The sequence below is a fragment of the Lagopus leucura genome, unplaced genomic scaffold, assembly GCF_019238085.1.
Source record: "Lagopus leucura isolate 7727_CA_CO unplaced genomic scaffold, USGS_WTPT01 Super-Scaffold_100019, whole genome shotgun sequence".
In the NCBI taxonomy this organism is placed as follows: Eukaryota; Metazoa; Chordata; class Aves; order Galliformes; family Phasianidae; genus Lagopus; species Lagopus leucura.
The window spans coordinates 8,387,575-8,408,922 of NW_024962273.1; the positions used below are offsets into that span (position 1 = coordinate 8,387,575).

The 21,348-nt window shown below is 45.3% G+C and overlaps 1 protein-coding gene across 4 annotated transcripts; it reads right to left on the reverse strand.

Annotated features, from left to right (window-relative positions):
• Positions 1-471: 471 nt before the first annotated feature.
• Positions 472-16,410, reverse strand: SCTR (secretin receptor). Of its 4 annotated transcripts, none has more exons than XM_042877885.1 (13): positions 16,280-16,408; positions 13,565-13,688; positions 11,634-11,744; positions 8,612-8,715; positions 8,227-8,324; positions 7,366-7,498; positions 6,519-6,672; positions 6,367-6,427; positions 5,784-5,853; positions 3,934-4,025; positions 3,700-3,838; positions 3,164-3,205; positions 472-2,161 (listed from the first exon to the last, which is right to left on the reverse strand). In XM_042877885.1, the coding sequence occupies exons 1-13, from the start codon at positions 16,355-16,357 to the stop codon at positions 1,985-1,987; spliced, it is 1,383 nt and encodes a 460-aa protein (XP_042733819.1). In that variant the 5' UTR covers positions 16,358-16,408; the 3' UTR covers positions 472-1,984. The 4 variants fall into 4 exon arrangements, 3 of the variants coding, with proteins under 3 accessions (XP_042733819.1, XP_042733818.1, XP_042733820.1); XM_042877884.1 differs by having other exon boundaries at positions 13,559-13,688; positions 16,280-16,407; XM_042877886.1 differs by lacking the exon at positions 16,280-16,408 and adding an exon at positions 14,050-14,082 and having other exon boundaries at positions 13,559-13,688.
• Between the last annotated feature and the right edge of the window lie 4,938 nt (positions 16,411-21,348).

The window sequence follows — 21,348 nt, forward strand, 5'->3', positions numbered from 1 at the left end:
AGTGCCACATCTTCATGGTTCTTGAACACCTGCTGGGTCAGTCACTCCACCACCTCCCTGGGCAGCCTGTGCCAGTGCATCACCATTCTTTCTGAGAAGAAAGTTTTCCTAATAACCGACTTTGAGATTCTCTGGTACAACTTAAGACCATTACCACTCATCTATTAGTGCAGCTTATCACAGAGATCCCCAGTAGGGGAGAATGCTTTTACGTTGTCCATGCAGAAGGTTGGTGAGGTGCCACCACCTACTATGCAGTGCCAGGGATGGGGCCACCCGCTTCTGGCTCCTGCCATCACGGATCTGCTCTTCCCAAAGCTCTGAGGACTGCCAACACCAGCTGATATCAGTGAGGTTTTATGGAGATGCAGCTCTGCAGATCAATAAGGCCTGTTCAGCCTAAGCTCCATCCAACCTTGTGCCATCACTGCTGGGCCAGGCTCTAGGATAGCAAATAATTGCATCAGAACTGCTTAATTACACCTGATTAGATCTCTGGATACGTATTTCTTCATTCCAGAAGACGGCACTTATGTTTAAAACAAGCAGCTGCTCTGGCTTGAGTTGCAAATATTCAATTCTCAGACAGAGAATGTAGAGGTTGTTTCGCTCTGCTTGGTCATATTGCAGCTTTTCTGGGCTAGTGAGAAAATAAGGCTAATGGTTGTCTCTTTTTGGACACATCTGTCTTACAAAATGACCTGGGACTGAGTAAAAACCTCAGAACTAGAAGGGTTTACTTGACTTCAGAAAGTCAGTGAGAAGCAGGAGCTTTTACCTTTAAGTGGGCTCTCACTTCTCACTCACAGGACTGATCTAGTTTCTGCTGTTCCTTCCACTCATTCTGGCTGAGTTTTAAAGGACAAAGTTGACACAAATCCATGCTGTTTTCAAGCTTAAAATTAATTCCTGGAAACCAGTTCCCCCCTTTATATTTGATTTTTTTTTTTCCCCTCTGCTTTTGAGGACGCCCAGCTCTCCCATTGCTGCAGGTGACCTGTTTTGGCAAAGCAGTTGGGGAATGCCTCTTGTCAGCACTTGGCAGAGCTGTGTCTGTTTTGATGATGTCTTATGTGTGACCACCAGCAGGGAGAAAGTGACAGATGGAATTTCGTTCATTCATCTTTGCCCTCAAGGAATTCCTGGTAAGGACTGCCTCGAAGGGGTAAAGATACAGAAACAAATAGCAGACCTGACTGCATTGGTAGCTGAATTCTTTTATCTTTTTGAGGCTCAAACAAGGGCAATTTTCATGGCCACTCTTGGTCTTTGCTAAAATAGCTCCTTCTACCTTAAAAAAAAAACAAAAAACAAAACAAAACAAAACAAACAAAAAAAAAAAACCAAAAAAGCTGGACCACTGTTATTTTCAAGATCTCTATTGTTAGACAAAGGAAGAAAACTCCATCACTGGAATGTACCCACGCAATGCACATGCAGTCACAGCTGAAGCAAAAGCCTGACTGTGGTTTGTATTCACTGTGTCTGTCACTGTCCACCACAACTGAAGGACTTGGAACTCTGGTAAATTCTAGGTGTGAATTGGCTTGCATATCAAACCCATGGGTTTTATCAAAGAATGGTTTGTAACTACCATCTTGCAAAGCTGAATATCTTTCCAGCTTCAACAGTGGAAGAAGGGCAAAACATCTGAAACCCACCAGCCTGGCCTAGGATTGGAAGGAAGCCACACAGAAAACGAGGAGCTACATTTAAGGTACAAATAGCAACTTAAAAATATCAGTATGGACAGAAACATAAATGACTATGGTCAGAAACCCAAATAAGAGAATAATGTTTTGGCCCATTTTGCCTTGCAAAGTAACTCTGGTGCTACACAGGATATAGACAAACAGATGTGCTTCAAGAAGTGCTGTTCTACAGCCAAGTCGCACTGTGGGATATATACACAAGGCTCCCAGCACAGTCCATGAGGTTTAACCACATGTATCTGAGCATGGAGGTGTCCCTTAAGAACGCAGTGTTAAAGCATGCTTGATCTTTGGGGAGTTGCCTTCCTGTCCTTTGGTGGACTCGCTTTGGTCACCTGCATCTCTTGAGTTAGGCCGCTTCCTCCGTTACTCGCTGAGGTGCTGAGCTGCTGACGCAGGTGTTTGCTTAAGTGCCACTGTCTCCATTTTCTCTGCACTTCCAGCTGAACCTATGTAGAAAGACCACAAAATGCTTGGTTTGGCTGGTTTACCTTGGAGCCCTGCACCAAGAAGAGCAGTATAACAGAAAAGGGAGAGACTGTCACCTTTGCCAAGGTCTGGATTTGTTTATGTAAGCCGCATTTAAGGGACGAGGGCAGGGCCTGTGTCTTGTCACTTCTGGAGATAGCACTGCTGTAGATACGTGATTTTCTGTCAACCTGTTTTTCTGTTTAATTATTGGTGAAGCTGTTTACCGAGACTAGCTGGCCGTAGTTAAGTGTCTGGTTTGGATTTGTCAAGGATTCTTGTATTATTTACAAAACAGGATGTTTTGACACTAAGGGTAAAAAATAAGTGCAGATTATCTTTTCTGAACCACTTTTTCTGAAACCCTGTTAAAACACCATTCAAAGCATTTTCAAGCCCTCGTTCCTTTCAAAGAGACTTTTCCTTCCGACCTTCTAGACACTAACAGTTTGGTTTTTCAATTCCCCTCCAATAACCTCGGGATCTCCCAGGTCTGGATGACATTTTCCCCTGCCTCTACCAGCACCAGGAGCTGGGAATTATGCATCAACAGAAGCAACAGTCATCTTCCGAAGGCTTTGCCTTGTGAGAGTCCTAATAAATCTAGACCTGATAAAGCTTTTTATGAATTCCCTCCCCAAGGATCAAGCAGAAAAAACACATTGTATGACAGATGATGACATCATACTTGAGGACTGGGCTCTGATTTTCAGTGTGACAGTGTGTGGGGTAGTACTGCCATCCTGTACTGCCAGATGGTAATAATGCCATCTGGTTTAGGAAAGGGCTGCAGTAGTTAAGCAGTGAAGTTTGCATCTGGCATATGATGACCTAGGTTTGCCTGGGAGGCATTTCAGGGGTGATGTTAAGTATCTGGGAAGAAAATCCTCAAATAAAATGTGTAACTCATGGGGGAACGTATCCTACTAATTCATGAGATATACTTGAGCAACAGAAAAGAATGTTATTTATACAAAACTCACCTCACCATTAAGAAAACAATAAAGTACAGCCACGACAAAACCCTGAAAGATAAAAAGAACTGTGGTCACTGTATGGGAACTGCTGAGTCACGGCCTGAACCTCTGATTGATCACCTGAGGTGAGCCATGAGTCAGCCAGAGGAGCACAGGTGAAGGCAATTTACCTGTGCTACCGGAAGGGGTGGAGCCAGGCTCCACCCCTCCTGGACCTATTTAAGAGCTGGCTACCAGAGGGGAAGGATCTCTTCTGGAGATCCTCCTCTTTGATATCTTCTAGTGAGCTCAACCCAAGGGTAAGCTCTTCTACTTATTCTCTTTTGTGATCCTTGTTTGCCTTACTCTTTTGATTATATTGCAATTATAACATCTTGGTTATACAGGTCACAGAATTAGAACTGCAGTTTCCGTTTTTAAATTTGGAGGAGATATCTGAAAGGAAACCAGGCAGCTTGTTGTTGCCACTAGGGCTCTGTTCTGTGCAGAGCTTCGCGTTATTCCTCTTACTGCCTTAAAAAGAGTAGCATGTCAAATATTACCTGGAATGATCCAAGAGCCAACTCAAAAAACAGCTGGATTTCCATTGTGCCACTACTTGTGTCTTCGGGGAAGAAAGCAAAGATGATGTAGTGAACCCCAAAGAGTGGGATGAGGAGAAGTGTTGACTTGGCAAGTCTCCTGAGAGCAGAAACAAAGGGGAAAGCTGATGTAGAAGGGGCAGAAGGAGCCAAGGAGGGCTGACATGGTGTAAAGTTGCAGTGTGCAGGACTAACTTGTACTGGTTGAAATCGCTGCTCTGTCCTTCAGGTGAGCTGAGCTTCCTCATCAAGATCCTTAAAATGTCGACAAAGAGAATGAAATTAACCTGGAGGAAAAAAAAAAAATAGAGGAAGAAAATGAAAGATATTACTAAAAAATCAAGCCAACAGTAATGTCCCATGACTACAAATGCAGCTGCCAGGCCTCAGCAGAGCCACTGGGTTGTAGTTGAGCAGGGAGAATGGAGGGGCTGGGGCTGACATGTAGGATTAGTAGCTGTCACTGTGTCCATCCCTGTCTCACGTCTCCCAGCCTTCCCAGCCTCTAGGGGCTTCCCTAGTGTTTGCTAGCTGTGTCCACGAAGGAAAGGCAGGGAAATACAGTGGGGGTGTTGAGATAAATGGGGTTCAGGCCTGAGGATTCTGTGGTGTTGTTTGTTGGTGTTTTGTTTTTTTTTTAAACTCAGAAGATCAGATCTCAGCCGTATCAGCTCTTTACTGATGAAAATCTGCTGGAAATAGGAGGATTCCCCCTGGGAGGAATTGCCAGTGAGCACCACAGCAACACTCATTAGTCAGGGAGCAAAAAGGAGCTTATCAGTGTTGATTTTCTGCCCTTTGAACTGCTAAGGACCGTGTGCTGAGAGGAATAAAGAGATTAGATCTGAATTCTCAAGGTCTGGCTGTTTGTTTGCCTATGTGGCTTATGGGTTTGAGAAAAGCCTCTGCTAGGTGAGCAGGCAGGAGCATGCAGATGGCTCTGCCTGAGGCAGATTAGGGCTTCCAGGGGATGGAGGTGAACTCTTAGAGATGAACGAGGACTGGGGTTTCACCTCACAGTCATTAGGAAAAGTGAATGCCAGGGCTTCGTTGACCCTGAATCCCTGTGTGCTTTGCAGCTTTTGTGAGGGTGAAAGGACTGCTTAGTGGTAAATGAGCGCAGGGTTGAACCCACCACCTCTGACTTGGGTTTCTGTGAGTGTGCAAGTGTTGCAGTTTATGTTTTGAAAACATAATGGCACCTGCTGGCAACATGGAAACCTCCACAAACCTCTAGGTTCTGGCTTGGAGTGCCAGAAGGCTGCTAGACTAGCAGCTCTCACCTTCCTCTACTGCAGCTTTACATGAATCATTGCAGACCCCCAGGGCACCACACTTGGATGAACAACTATCTCCAAGCAGCAGTTCCAGGGCCTCAGTACCCGAAGCTACAAAGGTGAGCACAAGCAATTGCTCACACCATAGACGTAAAGTATTATTTGTGCCAAAGTGTTCTTTACATCAGCTTTGCCTTTCACCCAGCAGGTTCACACTGATTTTCAATGCCTATATCTCATTTCAGTGAGTAATGCCTTAACAGTTTAATTGCTGTCTACTGACCTACAGTGTGTGAAACCTGTGAGCTGCTTTCATTGCTGAAAACAAAAGTTAATGATCGTGTCAGGCAAGTTGTTTTTGGCTTTGCTAAGAGGGGCAGTGACCAGGAGACAGAAAAGCTATTGTACTGAAATGTATAGCATCTTGGTTTCTCCTCCAAAGCCTTCCTTGAAACAGTCCAAAACAAGCTTCCACAAGCCAGCCAAGTTCATATGAAATCAACATGATGTGGAAACCTGATCTTCAGGCTCTTGCTTCTTGGGAGGATGCTCTAGCGTTCCCTTGCAACTTGGCTTCAGGGCATTGGTCATTGACTAATACCTGCTGTGCAGAAGTTGCTTAAGCAGTAATTCATGTGTCACACCAGTTCAGGCACATGTCTAAGACTGGTTCATTAACACACTTCTGAAGTATGTTGAGTAGATGATGTCTAACTTGACAATATTTGAAAATACAGTTTGAATGTGCTTGTTCCAGAAAAGACTTACAAAAATAGACAGAACTACAGGGCCTCTAATGATCCACCAGGTATTGGCATTTGTGTTAATGTCCCAACACCTGCAAAAATAGAAGAGAAGGTGCATTCAGTTATCAAAACACTGGTCTGTTTTCAAAGGGATTTGGTCTGTATTGCACTTAGGGTAGGTCCCTACTTCCTCTTCTACAATATGAATTTCCTGTTCCCACCTATCTGGTACAGCATTTTTGGGAAAGCAGAAAACTGTCCACCTGCACTGGACAAGAAGTATATCCCGCTCTTAAAGCAGGATGTTTTTCCTGCTTCAAAACTTTGCAAGGAAGAAAAGAACAAAGCTTCACTGATCAAGTGCAGGTGTTTCAAACTTCACAAGATGAATACACACTTGAAAGTCATCTCCCACCCCTAGAAATGCTCAAATGAAATTTGAGTCTCTCAGCTTGCTTAGCCGGACTTTTCCTCTTCCCCTGTGCTTGGATCCAGTTGTGCACCACAATTAAGTGGCAATTGATTTGCTTGGCTGCCAGTGGTGTGGAATGAGCAGGAAATCCCCACAGCAATCTGCACAACTTGGCCCTTTCCAAGCAGCTTACCCAATATTTTCACTGAGCTGTCTTGCAGTCGCCCAAGCAGCAACAAAGACAGTTGGGGCACCTGTAATTGAAAAAGCCAGTCACTGCTCCACAAATCCACCCCAAAGGCAGAAAAGACTGACAATTATTCTTACTAAAAGGAGAACCATTACCCCATCCAAGGGTGATGAACCACCAAAGGAACTTCTTTTCTGAGAAGAAGGAAATGACCAGGAGAGAGTGGAGGTACAGTCCCTCCACAAGGAGCCAGCTGTAGTTAGACATGATGCAGTACTGAAAGAAGACCATGGTAAGCTTACAGCCAGCCTGAGGAAACAGAGGGTAATTAACTTTTTCTGTCATTTGTATCTATTTTCAAGAGAGTTTAAAGCATTGAACATTTTTTCCAGGGCCCTGATCCCAAATATCTTCAAGATATTTTGTTGCCAATTAAAAGAAGAGGAAAAAAAAGTTTCCAAATTCATGTGGTTCTTTTCCAGAACCTGAGGCTGCAAACTTGCATCTTATTAGCAGCTCTCAAACTGTAGTACAAGTCAGCAATATTTAATGTGTTCTCCTATTTTCCCTCTAAGCACCATTTACCAGGATCTATGATTCATGTAAGAATCTCCACCCCGGTTTATCTCATGTTTACAGGCCGTGGCAGCCATATTTAGGTGCCTCTGTGTCCATGTACTGAACACTGGGTGCCTTTTGTGGACACCAGTCACTGCTGGCCAGCAGATGAATGCAGACATCTACTTCTGAGCAACTTGGACGCCCTCTGCTCCAATACTTGGTGGGATCGTAGATACCTGCAAATGGGCATCTGTAGCCATGAGAAAGCACGCCTGAGTTTCTGTGTGTTTGCTCCAGCTTGGGCTCCTTTATCATCCTCATATCTCTCTCAGTATGATAAATAGAAAGCTAGGACAGAGATTTCCTTCCCTGCATGCTAACTACAGATGAAATCCTGCTGGGAGGCTGAAGCATGGAGCAAGCTGGAAGGCAGAGGGTTACCGTGTATGCTTCACAGTAGTTTGTGTCTTCAGAGGAAAACAAAACATTATCTTTGATGAAATTTGATGAGGCTCGCAAAATGAACGATGTGAAGAGATGCATGTGGATGTAGTTCCTCGTACAGCGAAGTCTCCTGTAACAAAGACAGAACTCCTATGAAGTAACATTCCTATGAAATAATATTCCTAGACAACGCATGTCAGTTTTTTAATGCTGAGCTGAGATATTAAAACACAGCTTTTTTTGTCTCTGGAAAGAAGATTTGTGCATTTCCAAAGAAGGACACCCTAAAGAAGGCCTTAAAAAGCTGAAGTCACATCTGCTCCACTCAGGTACTAAAAAAAGGCAAACATTGCTAGAAGAACTAGGATTTCATGCCAATATGCTTGGTCTAGCGTACTGGTCACTGAATAAGGACTAAAGTGCAAATTCCAGGTTATAAAGATGCATTAAGATAAGCTGTCTGTCAGGTCACTGCTGTAAACATGCAATGCTTTCCCAGAAGCCAACACAGCGGTGTTTAGAGCAAAGTTTTAGTCTCCAGTGAGGAGAAGAGGGAGGAAAGAGAGCCTGCCCAGGGACACTGACACATGGCAAAATCTTATCATGGAAGTGGTGCAAACCTCAGCCTGCAAACTATGTTTAGCTACATTTTGGAGAAGGCAGGAGAACATAATATGAAGAAAATCTCTCACATTTTTTGGGGAAACAGAACTCAACTCATTCCTATCACTGATTTATGTGAAGCTTTTCAGAAATATTTACAATGTTTAACTTGCTGTGAAAGACACTAGAAGTGTCTGTGTTTGCTGAGATGACCAGAGGTCCTGATCAAACCCAACCAATGATGCTTCTCCTCACCTTAAAGAGGCCAGGACCACCAAGGCAATTGTCAGCGTCACCAGGGAGGTGCAGTACCCAACGGTGTACATGGTCTTCAGAGTCATGAAATAGGAACGCTGCAGGGGAACAGATATTCTCATCTTCACCTTTGATCATCTGTTAGAAATCAGCCCATAGCAAGAGAAGGCTGCCCTTGTTTCTTAACAAGTAGATTTTCTTGTAAAATCAGCTGCTGAAGTTTTAATCTCAGCGAGCCTTTGAAGAAACATTTGTGCTGAAGAAAACCTATACACAACCCTGCCTGGGGTAAATCACATTATTCAGTCTCTATTTATCAGATTGAGCACGTCCCTCCCCCAGGGCTCTAAAGAAGCAATGCTAGATCACAGGCACTCAGACTCACTCTCGCTTCGTTTGTTGTGTCATTGACATTGTAGCCACAAGCAATATCTGGTCTTGGATATGGATGGGACCAACCTTCGCTGGTGCAGTTTCGATAGACAAAACCTGTATGTTAACAACAAAAAAAGCAAAACCAGGTGTAACCATTTTAAATTGTACCTTTGTTAGTCAGTCACAAATGTGTAGGGGTGCTCCAAGAGCAATGGAACACTTTCTCCCCAGGCAGTGAGCTCTGCATAGCTGGAGGTGAAATGCAGCTGAGCTGATTATGTTGATACTTGCCCAGCGTGTTTGTGTGGGTCATAATATTGTTTGCCAACTCAGGGATGACTGTGATGGATGTGTTTTTATTAATTGCAACATAAATAATACTGTTCAGTACATCTGGTGTTTCTTGGCCAGCGTTCCAAGATCAGCAAACATACGATTTGTTCAATCACGGATTCATACTCCATACAAATTACTCAGATGTTCCCAACTCAGGTTTGCACCATGTTTTGTCACAGTCTGAAAAGAATGCAAAATGTTAGACCAGCACAGTTTTTATTGATAGGATTTAAATGGAAAGCAAAAAGCTTGCCCTCACTGTCAGATCCAGGCATCATCTTGCACTTAATGGAAATCAGAGGCTAGGCTAACTCAGTTAAGTTAGACTTCTGAAAGGAAAACACTTAGGTTCATTGAGTCCTTCATGTCTTCCCAGTCCATGGAGAAAAAGAGGCTTTCACAGAATTCATCTCATTTTCAGACAGACGTCTGTACAGGGCAGTTTTCTCACCTATCTGGGCGTCCAACTCCCCAAGTCAAGTGTGACTTGAGCCACCAAGATGCACATGGTTAAGCAGGACAGGTGTGAATGTGCTCACATTCATGTCCTGCACTAATTGTGGAAGCAGGCAGTCCTGACCTAAACATCTCGTGATCTCACTGGCAGAAAATGGCCCTACCATGCAGGTATAGGCTATAGGCTGAAGAGAAGCTTTCACAAAGACATAACACCACTGCCTGCTGTCCTAATCACATGCATCTGTCCAGTAGGAGACACCCTTTACAGTGCCCTGCTTCACCGCTGTTTGGAATGAAAACCTGAAATCGGCAGCCCTTCTTAGTGGAAATCTTGACAGAAGACACTTTGAAAGTCTATTTTTGTGTACACAACTAGCCACAGGGACTCTGAGGCATCCAGTTTCTGCAAAACATCCCTGCAGTGTTCAGAGAACAGAGGGAGATAAGCACACAGTGGTGTCTGACAGTGGTTTATGTTTTTTGGAGCCCTGCTGGGGCTGTCAGGACAGTCAGGGGCTCCTGCTGCCTCTGAACTAATCCTGGCGACCTGAGAACGTGTCCTCACTTGCTCTGCACCCACCTCTGTACAACTGCAAAGCACTGCAAACATGCTGAGATCTCCATGTGGGAAGAGCTCAGGGTGTGTCAGTACCCTGACACTACTACTCTGATGCTTTTATGAACATCTTGTTCCAGCTTAACATCACTGGAAAGGCCAGGACTGTTTTCAAACAGGTTTTTTGTATTCTGCTGCAGTATACAGCAACAACAAAAGCAAGAGAAAGAGCTCTCCCAAACATCTCTCCCCACTGTTCTGTCTTCATGGGGCCACAAAGATGAGCAAGGGACAGGAGAACTTACAATATGAGAATGCTGGGACTGCTCAGCCTGGAGAAGTTCTGTTTTGAATGCTGTCACTTTGATTAATGCTTATCAGAAGTAGCTCAGCTCTCAGCTTCTCAGTCAAGAGAGCAACTAAAGTTTAAAGCTGTTAGCCTATCTGTCTCCAAGATAATGCAATGCTCATTTAACATGTAGCTATGACCTTTGGATGTCCAAATTCCTGTTTTCCTCCCAAGCCGATTATGGCTGCTTGGGCAGAGGCAGAGAGCGGATCCCTCTAGTGGCTGCACCAGCACGGATTGCACTGTACACATTTAAGGCTCAGTATTGCTGTGCTGGAGATTTGTGAGCACGTGCCCGACAGAAGACTGTGACTTTGTGTCGTGTTTCCTCTGTCCCTATGCAAGATGACAGCATTCAGTGGGCAGCTGCTGTCTGTGTGTACAGAAAGCAGCGTGGTATTTCTTTTGATGCAAACAGTTTGTGCCTGATATTATTTAGAGTGCTAAATGCTTATCCTGCTAGTTATCTAATCCTTATTAGACAATCTGATATGTTGTCTTCTGTTTCTCCTTCCACAAAATCAATGCCTGCTTTTCTGTAAGCACTGGACCTCATTAATTCACATTCTATAACTAAAGCCGACCTCTCCTGATTTGAATCATTAACACAGAGAGAAATGGAAGCACATTTCTCAGACATTGTTCAAAAGCAGAAATGAGCAGAAAGCAGGTAGAAACTACTACTTACTGGCTTGCAATTTCTGTACTGTACTGTACTGAGAATAAATTTCACTTGGTTTCTAACTGAAAAATACATTTAAAAAAAAAAAAATAGTTGCTTGAGCCCATCTTTTTTTGAGCAAGGAGTTTGGTGAGCCATGGGGATCATGAAACCTGAGTTCTGTGCACTTTTGCCACTTCTTTGTATGGAGACTGTCACAGCTAATGGGTGAACTCCAGAGCAGATTTCCTCTTGAGGGAGGCACAAAAGAGGACCTTTTCCCCTACCTGGCTGGTTGTTTCTGCCAAAGCTTGCATAAACTTAATGCTGTGCTAACTTTCGCTCTCGTCAAGCTTGGTTGAGACCAGCCAGAGTTATTTGGAAGAAAAGACCGACTGACTGAAGAAAGCTCCCTTTGCTTAAGAAATTAAGTGAAAAAGCTGCTTTACATGACAGCATTTATTTCCTCCACTTTTCTTTGTCTGACTAAGAAAAACAAACTCTTGCAACATCTTACTACTTTCTTACCTTTAGCTTAGTGATGGAAATGGAGCTGCTAGGTGGCCATCCGGCTTTAAAAGGACAGAATTTCCTTCAAGTTCAGATCTGAGGGTGACATCTTTCTAAACACCACACTGAACAAAAAACACTCAGTGTACTTTTAGTGTTACCTTGTTTCCCAGTCAGCATCTGGAAGAATTTGGGGCAGTGAGCACTGACAGTGTATCCCACAGCAGACGAAGGCCAGCAGCTCATGTTATCCCACATCCCAGCACATCTGCCTGGAGGCAACAACAACACGCCATGGAACTTCTCCCAGCAATGAGACACCATACAATATTACACACCAATGAAACATCATGCTTCATCTCCCAGAAATGAAGCACCACACCACCTCCCTCAGCAAAGCACCGTGCAGCATCACCTAAGGGCTAAAGAAGCTACGGTAACAGGGATGCCCTGCTGGGTGAGACAGAGCGAGTCCTTCTGGGTGCTGTTGAGAACTGGATGGGACAGAGCAGGTCCTTCTGGTTTCAAACCAACCCCAGCATCCCATTCTGGTCTCTGAGAGCCAGACACAGAGCAAACTGGGCTGTGTTGAGCCTTACATCAGGCCCTCCTCTGCTCCCTGTCCTCCCAGTTTGGGAACTATTGAATGGTGCTGGAAAGATAAAGGAAAGCAGAGGTGAAACATTTAGATCACATTTCAACTTTTCTAAAGCTCCCACTTTGAATCAGCCTGATGTTTTCTTTGCGTAATCCTTGTGTAAACACAAAGAAGCACAACCTGACAAAGAGTTTAAACAGCTTCAGAATTATACTGGGCAAAGCTGCTCTCTTTCCCTGCGTGGTACGCTGAGGACAGGCACAGGGTCCCCAGAGCTTTGTTCTTCTTCTTTAGATTAAAGTCCTGCAGGATTATCTCGACGCAGAACTCAGACATGCAGATAATTAAAGGATGAAGAAATCTGCAGACTAAAAGCATTATTTCCTGTAATAAAACCATTATTTTATAATTCACCAAGGTAACAGACCCTCATTGAATAAAGACCAGCAGAAGGAAATTCCTGTGCTCTCTCTTCAGAAACCATTACGTAAGGACAGCTGTGTACCCTGTCCTTGTTTATTTTGGGGGAGTTTCTCTGCCAGGAGAAGGTGTGTTTGCAGAGTTACGGTGACATACACGGGCTGAGTCACTCTGCCCATTTTCAGTTCAATGCTTTCTGCTACATGGGTAGCCCTGAACTCACACCACAGTGCCCTGTTTCGTCCCCTTTGCACAACAGTTTAAAGAGCTATTTTGATGGCCATTGGAAACGCATTCTCATAGATTTAACACAGTCCTGTTCATTTAGCTTCTTTCTGTGTGGATATAGGGAGGGGGCACAGAGGGCAGTGGTCTCCTGTATTGAAATACCGAAGAGGATGCTTAAGATTTGGATACAACTGAAAACTAGATTAAGTCTCTTTTATATGCAATGAGACAGATATGCATTTTGGAATATCTGCCAAGCTCCTCTGAGTACTCCACTATCATCACGCCCCAAGGCAGAGCTCACACCCATCAGTCTGCATGGATCACAGGGATGGATAACACAGAGAAAAATGCAAGCTAAAAAATATGCAATAGATCTTCCCTTTGAGTCCTGCCTGTGGGCCAGGCAACAGCGAAACTATCATGTGTCTTAACACCCTCAGCTAGAGAGGAAGGCTTTGAAACTAAGCAAAAGCTTCATGTCTTGCTCCAAACCCTGCACAGAGCACGACTCATGGAGCACCGCCACCTCTCGTGCTGATGAGGATCTTGCCACTTCATGGTCTACAGAAGTCATTCAGGATCAGTTCAGTCTGCAAGATTATGGATGACACAAACCCACCCCCAGTGGTGATGGCTAATCAGACTGATGGCTAATCTGTTGCCTCCATCCCGATCCTGAGTGCTACAAGGGGCTGCCGACCCAGCTGCTGCCAGAGCTAACTCTCCAATCACAGGCAAGCTTAAATAACTGCTTGTGTGCCTCCTATTGGAGGAACATGGGGGTATTGAGCTACCCACCCGACTCGAGAACAGCTTTCACCTTGCACATTCACCCACCTTCACCTGAGCTTAGGAGATCGTTTTCAGGCGTCCTGTTCCTTGCCTCCAGGGACAAAATCTCAGCACAGTTTTCTTCCTCCTTTTTCAAGACACTCAGGAGGTCGCAGACAGGAGGGACAGCCCTGATCTGAAAACATAAAAGCAGCAGAATTACTTTTCCTCTTAAAACTTACTTAGCAAGGCTTGCCTTCCTTATGCTCCTACTCTCCATCTGATGCAGTCAATTGGTTGTGGGCAATATTTCCTTGAAATGCAGTCAATTTTCTTAATTAAGTCTGCTCTTTTCTGATAGCAGTAGGCAAGTACAGACTCGGTTCCTGCTTTCTCCCATTTGTTGACGTTGTTACTGAGAGAAATGAGCCTGTTACTCTGCTAAACAAAGTGCCTGAGCAAGGTGATCCTCGTAAGGACTGCAGAAACATTCAGGGCACTGCTGGACTTTCCTGGAGTAGTCAGTCAGCCACTTCTGGCAGTGTTAAACCACAGACCTTCACAGTTCATTTTCCTAGGTGACATTCACTTGCACAACCAGTCCAAATATGTCCACTGGCTGCAGGCCACCCAAGCCTGTTCCCCTGCTACCGATCATGGAGCTGTAGGAGCGAAGCCAACAGCAGCACTTCACTGAGATTTCTTGCAAGAGAACTGATTGTAAATCATCCTGAGCTCATTCTTTCACAGACCTCTTTCCCCATCCTCCTTTCTCACAAGGAAGGGTTAAAACACAAGTCTTAACTCAGTCCTGATGTAGTCTCTGAATGTGCAGTTTATGATACATGCAGCTGAGCCAAAATTAATGTACAAAACAGCTATCTGCCATTAAAATGGCACATATTGAAAATCATTGTAAGGTGATTTTTAGGACAAGATCCCAGTCCTTTCGCCTTGTAGTATGCTTAATGATAACAAATCCTCCCACACAACATGATAGCCTGATTCTCATTTGTAACAGACCTGCTTGGTCCCCAGTGAGCAGGAAAATCTACTTGCACCACTTTTGGCTGTTTCCATCATTTTAAACAATGAAAATATTGGCTACAACCAGGTTCCCATTATGACAAATTGCATAGCTCCTTGTGAGCTATGAAATAAATAAAACTAAAATAAATCATTTTTTTGCATAATGAAATGAATTTTCTTGAATTTTTTGTGCAAAGAATTCAGGCTAAATAAGCTGTTCTCTGGTACCAGGATTTAAAAGCATTAAATCCCTTCGATCCTGGAAAAAAACGAGAGACGTCCAAATGGAGTAATACATCCAAGGAAATGTAACTGCATTTAGCTGTTTCTGTTGTTGGCTGAAGGCTGAATTCGATCATTTCTGAGCACTGACAGATGATTTAAACATTATTTATCACTCTCTGTTGCTGAACATTTGTTTACCAATAGTAAAGCAATTAATGTTTTCATCACACACTAGAACAAATGCAACTGTTCAGACCTGAAGCTGACTTCTGTTGCATTATTTCCAGAAGCTACCTTGGAAATATGTTAAAAACCATAGTGTTGAAGTGTTGAACATTTAAAAAGATCAACAGAACTGGCTTGGTCTCCATGAGGGTGGCTCATTGCAGTATAAGCACATGTAAAACAAATGTTAGTCATCATGTTAGCTACACTTCTTATTTCATCAAAGAAAATTTAAGATGCCAAAAGAAATCTAATCACATAAAATCCATTCCAACAGAAATAGTTGTTCTAACTCAATGTTCAAAGTGCATTTCTTAACCTGTGAAGGAGTGGATCTAAATGCTATTTAATACAAAGATTATTTGCATCCACTGAATTTCCACACAGTTTAATTTGAAAATAAGTGGTCCAAGCTTCACAAGTGGCTTAAGGAAAAACAAAGGATGCCAGGCTGTATGCCATAAACAAAATTTGTATTCTGAAGGACTGGAAAGAGAGCGAGCTGAAGGAGGTGCTCTCAGCAGCACCCTGAATAAAGACATCCATTTACAGAGCCTTTTGGTGGTACCTAAAAATAAGAAACCCAAATGGCAAGAAAACCAGCACAGTTGATGTTTTAGTACAAAACACAATGAAAGCAATGCAGACTGCATTCCCAATGCAATTAAAACATCTATGCAGGTTTTATCAGAGAGCGAGGCAGCTCCCTGCTGGGACAAAGAGCTATTTTGCCAATACAGCAGTGATTCTTCATACGGATTGGGGGTTTGTCTCCTAACTTCTCACAACTGGGTGGACAGATTTCGGACTCAATTTTCTGTGCTTTTCAGAATTGGAAAGCACCTGAACAGCACTCAGAGATGACACTCCAGGTTCAGCTGTGTTTCTGATGGTGTTGGGTGACTGGAGCACAGCAGCAATCTGCACATTAATTCCCAGAAAATGGGAAAAGCCAAAAGGAAAATCCAACGTGTGTGGGGCAAATATCATTTTATATTCCTTCAGCCCCAATCAGGGGAGGCATTAGCAATGGTGGGCATTTCCCCTGAGGAGATTCCCTCCTGAGTTTACCAAAGCAGTAACACTTTCCCCTTTATACAGCTGGGGAAACAGAGACAGCCAGCATCTGGCTGTCTGAATGCTGTCAATTAATGTGGGAAGCAGCAGAAGCAAGAATAAAAAAAAAATAAATCCCAGCTTACACACAGACCTTTAAAGGAAAGACACGGCGACTTCATGGGATAGAGGTGCATTTATTCATTCAACATTATTCCATGCAATCAGGAATAAATAGCTCCAAGCACCTACCAGAACAGCTGAAATCCCGAAGATGATCACCGAGATGGTCCACATGTTCAGCCAAAGCCCGCTTCCTGCATTCCTCATGCACCAGAGATCACCAGGCTGTCTCTGCTCTCCTGCCTGCCTCTCAGCTCCCCTCACTTTGTCCCTTTCCCTCCTCGCTTTTTCCTTTCCCAGCTTTGACCATCCTGAGCCAATGCTTCAGCTGCAGAACCCCAGCCAGCATCAGCAGTGACAGGACCCCCCCATCCACCCTCCGAGCTCTCCTCCTCCTCTGCAGCAGCCTCCTGTCCCAAGAATAACAGCACCTCTGTGGGGCATGTTCCTGCTATCGTCTGCCTGCCTTCCTGGCTTTTACTCACTGCTATTGATGGGTGTCGATGGGGAACGATCATTCCTCATGCTCCCATGATAAGGGACCAAGCAGGGCTCCAGTGTAAGATGTCAACCCCACGATGGTGAGGGTAATTTATCAAGGGGAAATAGTCATTAGTGTAGAACGCAGCCAGGGGAGGACCCAGCCCTGGAATAAGTGCCCTGCTGGGAAACGGGGTTTGAGGAATGCGATCCAGGCTGGCTGTGCTGCTCTGGCTGCCAGCAGCTCTGCACATGCCTCCCACAGCCAGCATGCAGCACTCAGCAGTGGGGATTGAAGGGTGGCAGAGGTTGCTGTGGGGGAACTGGGGGGCTGGAGGTGAGCTAGGGCTTGGGGTTAGGCATGAGGGAAAGGGCAGGAGGACCTGGTTCTTCCACACCTTATTCTTGAAGAGGACTCTAAATGCTCCACTCCATCCTCTTATATATCATCCAGAGAATCAGCCTGTCTGCATTTGGTCCTGATGCTATGGAATGCAAGGTGCCACTGCGTCTGTATCCTTGTGGTACTTTGTGGTGGGATGTAGACTTCAGCTTCCCTATAAGTGTACCTGAGCAGTCCCCTTCCCTCTCAGCTGGCCACACTTTATTTTCACAGGTTTTGTTTCTTTAGCAAAACTATTGCAAAATTCTGCTTACCTTGGCTGTGAGCTGAGCCTTGGCTTGACAAGTCTCCTTCTAGCACAGTAATGAGCATGGCCTCAAGAAGAGCCAAACTTTGTTCTGTGCAGCAGTGCTCAGCCTCAGTCAGCTGCAAACCTCAGCTATGGTGAAATGTCTCAAAACAACTTTTGTTACATTTTCTGATTTGCCATCTCCCATCACCTAGGCACAAGTTAAATGTGATGAAGTGCTCCCAGATCGCGGGGAGTGCTCTGGATCTTCCTGCCAAGACACTGACTGTGACTATGACATACTTTGCTTGTTACTGTGCACTGAAAATCCAGTCACTGTGTTGAGCAAGCCACCCCCCTAAGCAGCATAATGGAGGAATAAGGGTTTCCTAAAGAGCATGGTACCCTTCCCATGTCTGCTCTGACCACAGTAATTTCAGCTCATGCCTACCTGTGCTCCCTAAGGCAGCCAAATTGTGATGATCTCTGTTTCTCCTACACGCTACCCTCATCTCCCTTAGTGTCCCCAGGTTAGGAACTGGGCAAGAAGCACCAAGCTATAGCTGTCCTGCCCAGCAGCTGCCCAGTGGGCAACACAACAGAAAGTTACCACATGCTCAGCATTTCCTTTGCAAAGGGCCACTATTTCTGCATTCCTTCCCACTGTCCACACAAAACTTGTAGGAACTTTTGCATAAGAAGTCTGCTTGCTCACAGAATTTGGTTAAAACTGGTCGAAGGGTTAAACAAGTTTTTAAAAGGGGGTCTGAGAGGCAGCCAAGCAATGTGGTTGCAGCAGTCTGCAGAAACCACATAGGCAGTGCTGTGTCACCTCAGTGGGAGCAAAGTCATTCTGCCTCTTCCCTTGGCTCAGAGAGTATTTTATTATTCTGTTCACATTGTCACAGCCTGTCCTGAAATCCACTGCTCATGCATTTGTGGCACCAAGGGAGCTTTTCTTTCACCCACTTCTGGGTGGGGGATATTTGCTGACACAGGCACTGGTTGCCCAGGGTTTTTGGGGAGCTGATGTTGGATTTAGACACTGGTGGGTGAATGAACACCCTCGCACTGTGTGACCCTGGCATTATGTGCAAGGTGAGGGCTCGACAGGAGATGGATGCAAGATAAGAACTGGGAAACCGCCACCTGTGCAAACCTTTGCATCTGATAACCATAACAGAGCTATGAAACTGAGGTGAGAATCACCTGTTTAAATCTCAGTTCCCAATCCTTATTTATCTCAACCATCCCAAGGAGGCCCGCAGCTCTGCTGGCCAACAACCCTCGTTTCTGCCACCTTTTTGCGTTTATGTGCTGCCTCTGCGATAACCTTGCAGAGCTTTTTCCAGCCATGTGTTGTACTCAGGCCCTCTGACATGGAGCCGGATGTGGATTCAGGTTTACGCTCCGTTAGGACCGTGCAAACAGAGACGCGCGCACGAACCGCGTTTCCGTGGGAAGAGAACTATGTCAGCACACTGTTTGCTCCGCTATATTCCCACGGCTTGGAAGCCCGACGTGATTTGAGCCCTGCAACGGGCCGTTCCATTTTCTGCGCCAAAGGCGGGTTTTGCAGAAATCTCTCGTCCTGTCCAGCCGCCCCGACCCACCGCCGTCCCCTCAGCGCGGCGCCCCGATGGAGGCGGGCGCCCCCCTGCCGGGCGGAAGTGGTGCAGCCCGCGTGGAGACCCGTTGCCCGGCAACCGGCGCGGGCTGCGCGGCGCGGAGGTGAGTGGGGCAGCGTCAGGGTGGGTGTACTTGTGTGCGTGGTTCATCTCGCAGGTTTCCTATGAGAGTGGAGAAGGACCTGGGGGTGTTGGTTGGCGCTCGGCTGAACGTGAGCCGACAGTGTGCCCAGGTGGCCAAGAGGGCCAACGGCATCCTGGCCTGCATTAGAAATAGTGTGGCCACCAGGAGCAGGGAGGCGAGCATCCCCCTCTACTCAGCACTGGTGAGGCCGCACCTCGAGTACTGTGTTCAGTTCTGGGCTCCTCACTACAGGAAAGATGTTGAGGTCCTGGAGCGTGCCCAGAGAAGGGCGACGAAACTGGTGAGGGGTCTGGAGCACAAGTCTTATGAGGAGCGGCTGAGGGAGCTGGGATTGTTCAGTCTGGAGAAGAGGAGGCTCAGGGGAGACCTCACTGCACTGTACAACATCCTGAAGGGAGGTTGTGGTGAAGAGGGAAATGGCCTCTTCTCCCAGGCAATGAGCAGAACATGGGGCAATGGCCACAAGTTGTATCAGAGGAGGTTTAGATTAGACATAAGAACTTTTTCTCTCAGAGAGTGGTCAGGCACTGGAATGGCCTGCCCAGAGAGGCGGTGGAGTCGCCGTCCCTGGCAGTGTTCAAGAGGCGTCTGGATGACGTGCTGCATGATATGGTTTAGTGCTTGTGGTGGCAGTGGTGATGTGGAGACGGTTGGACTAGATGATCTTGTAGGTCATTTCCAACCTTGTGATTCTATGATTCTATGTTGCGTGTGGAAAGTGTGTGCTCAGGGTCGCGGAGTGGGAAATAATATTGAGGCTAGGGTAGTGGTAGTATGTGCTGTTAAGCCTCTGTCTTATTTGTTGATTAATGATATGTGAGATTGTAAACCAGAACAATGTTATGAGCCTGCAAAATCACTCAACTTTTGTCTGCAAGACCTAAAGCATTCTAGAAAAATAAATGAAAGACATCTAGAAAGACAAATGCCAGGCTTGATCCCACAGAATGCAGTGTGGGACCTCATCAGCACTCAGAAGTGCTGGCCCAGGTATGCAGGGCATTGCTTTGCCTCTGCTCTCCTTCCCTCACACCTGTATTGATCTGTGTTAATTACATATTGGAGCCCTTTAGGGCCATTCAAGCCTGCATGAGAGTGACAAAGCAAAACGAAAGCAATATTGCTCCTAGGCTTTGTTTTTTGGTACTAACAGTTCAGCTTTGGCAGCACTGGATCTTGAAGTACTGCTATAGTGTAGATTATATAACCAGCACAGTTGTTCAAGCAGCTAATTGAGCCTCTATTCCTGAATAAGTTCACAGACTCATTAAGGTTGGAAAAGACCCCCAAGATCACCCACCCATGCCCACCGTGCCCACTGACCACATCCTTCAGTGCCGCATCTCCACGCTTCTTTAATGCCTCCAGGGATGGTGACTCCACCACTCCCTGGGCAGCTGTGCCACTGCATCACCACTCTTTCAGAGAAGAAAGTTGCCCCATGACATGAGCCTGGCAGGAAGAGTGTCTGTTAGGTATAATACTGAGTGCGTTCAGGTGTGCACTGATAGTAATGTGGCATCATCCTGAGCTGGGCTCCCAGCTTCCCATTCATGAAGAGCAGACATAAAATGTAGCATCTCAAGAGGTGAAAAATCATAATGGCTGCTGTTGAACTCAGAAGTATCTTCTCAGGGAGGTGGTGGAGTCACCACCCCTGGTGGTGTTTAGGAGCTGTGGAGATATGACACTGATGGACATGGTTAGTGGGTGTGGTGGGGATGGGTCAGCAGTTGGACTTGTTTCTTAGAGGTCTTTTCCAAACTTTATGATTCTCTGATTCTCCTTCTCTCCCTGCAGCTGTTCATAGGAGAACCAATGACTGCGTGCTATATTTGGGAAGATAATTTCTTGTGGATGGGTAATATCTGGTGTTCTTATTGTGCAATGTTTGCTCTTTTCATTACGTAAGTTTATGTTCTGATAACTGTGCTTACTTAAAACAAGATTTATAATTTTCTTGGCCTTCTGGTTTTATAATTATCATCACTAAACAAATAACCCAACTGATGCTATCTAAACAAAAGATTCAAATGCCAATTTTCTTATCCCTCATATTAATATTTAAAAATTAAAAATGAATCTGCGAGTTAATAACCCAAACACTCAGGAGAGATTAGAAGAACATCCCTGCACAAGTCGGTTTGGATAGTGGTATCATTAGAAGGAACCTTCTAATGTCCTACAGCCAGTGTCCCTTGTAAGCCCTAGAACAGATGAAGTTCTGGAGCTTGCCATGGGAGTGAGGCTTCTGGAATCACCTCATCCTGCACACGTCCTTAGTACGTGGTATCTCTGCAGCAGACCTTTTGG

Excerpts from the sequence above, each read along its gene's own strand:
- SCTR (XM_042877884.1), bottom strand. The coding sequence starts at position 16,357 with ATGAGGAATGCAGGAAGCGGGCTTTGGCTGAACATGTGGACCATCTCG. Across the intron at positions 3,206-3,699 it reads TGGCTCTTGGATCATTCCAG|GGTTTTGTCGTGGCTGTACT; the intron begins GTAATATTTGAC and ends TTTATCTTTCAG. Across the intron at positions 2,162-3,163 it reads ATTGTTTTCTTAATGGTGAG|GTTCAGCTGGAAGTGCAGAG; the intron begins GTGAGTTTTGTA and ends CTTTCTACATAG.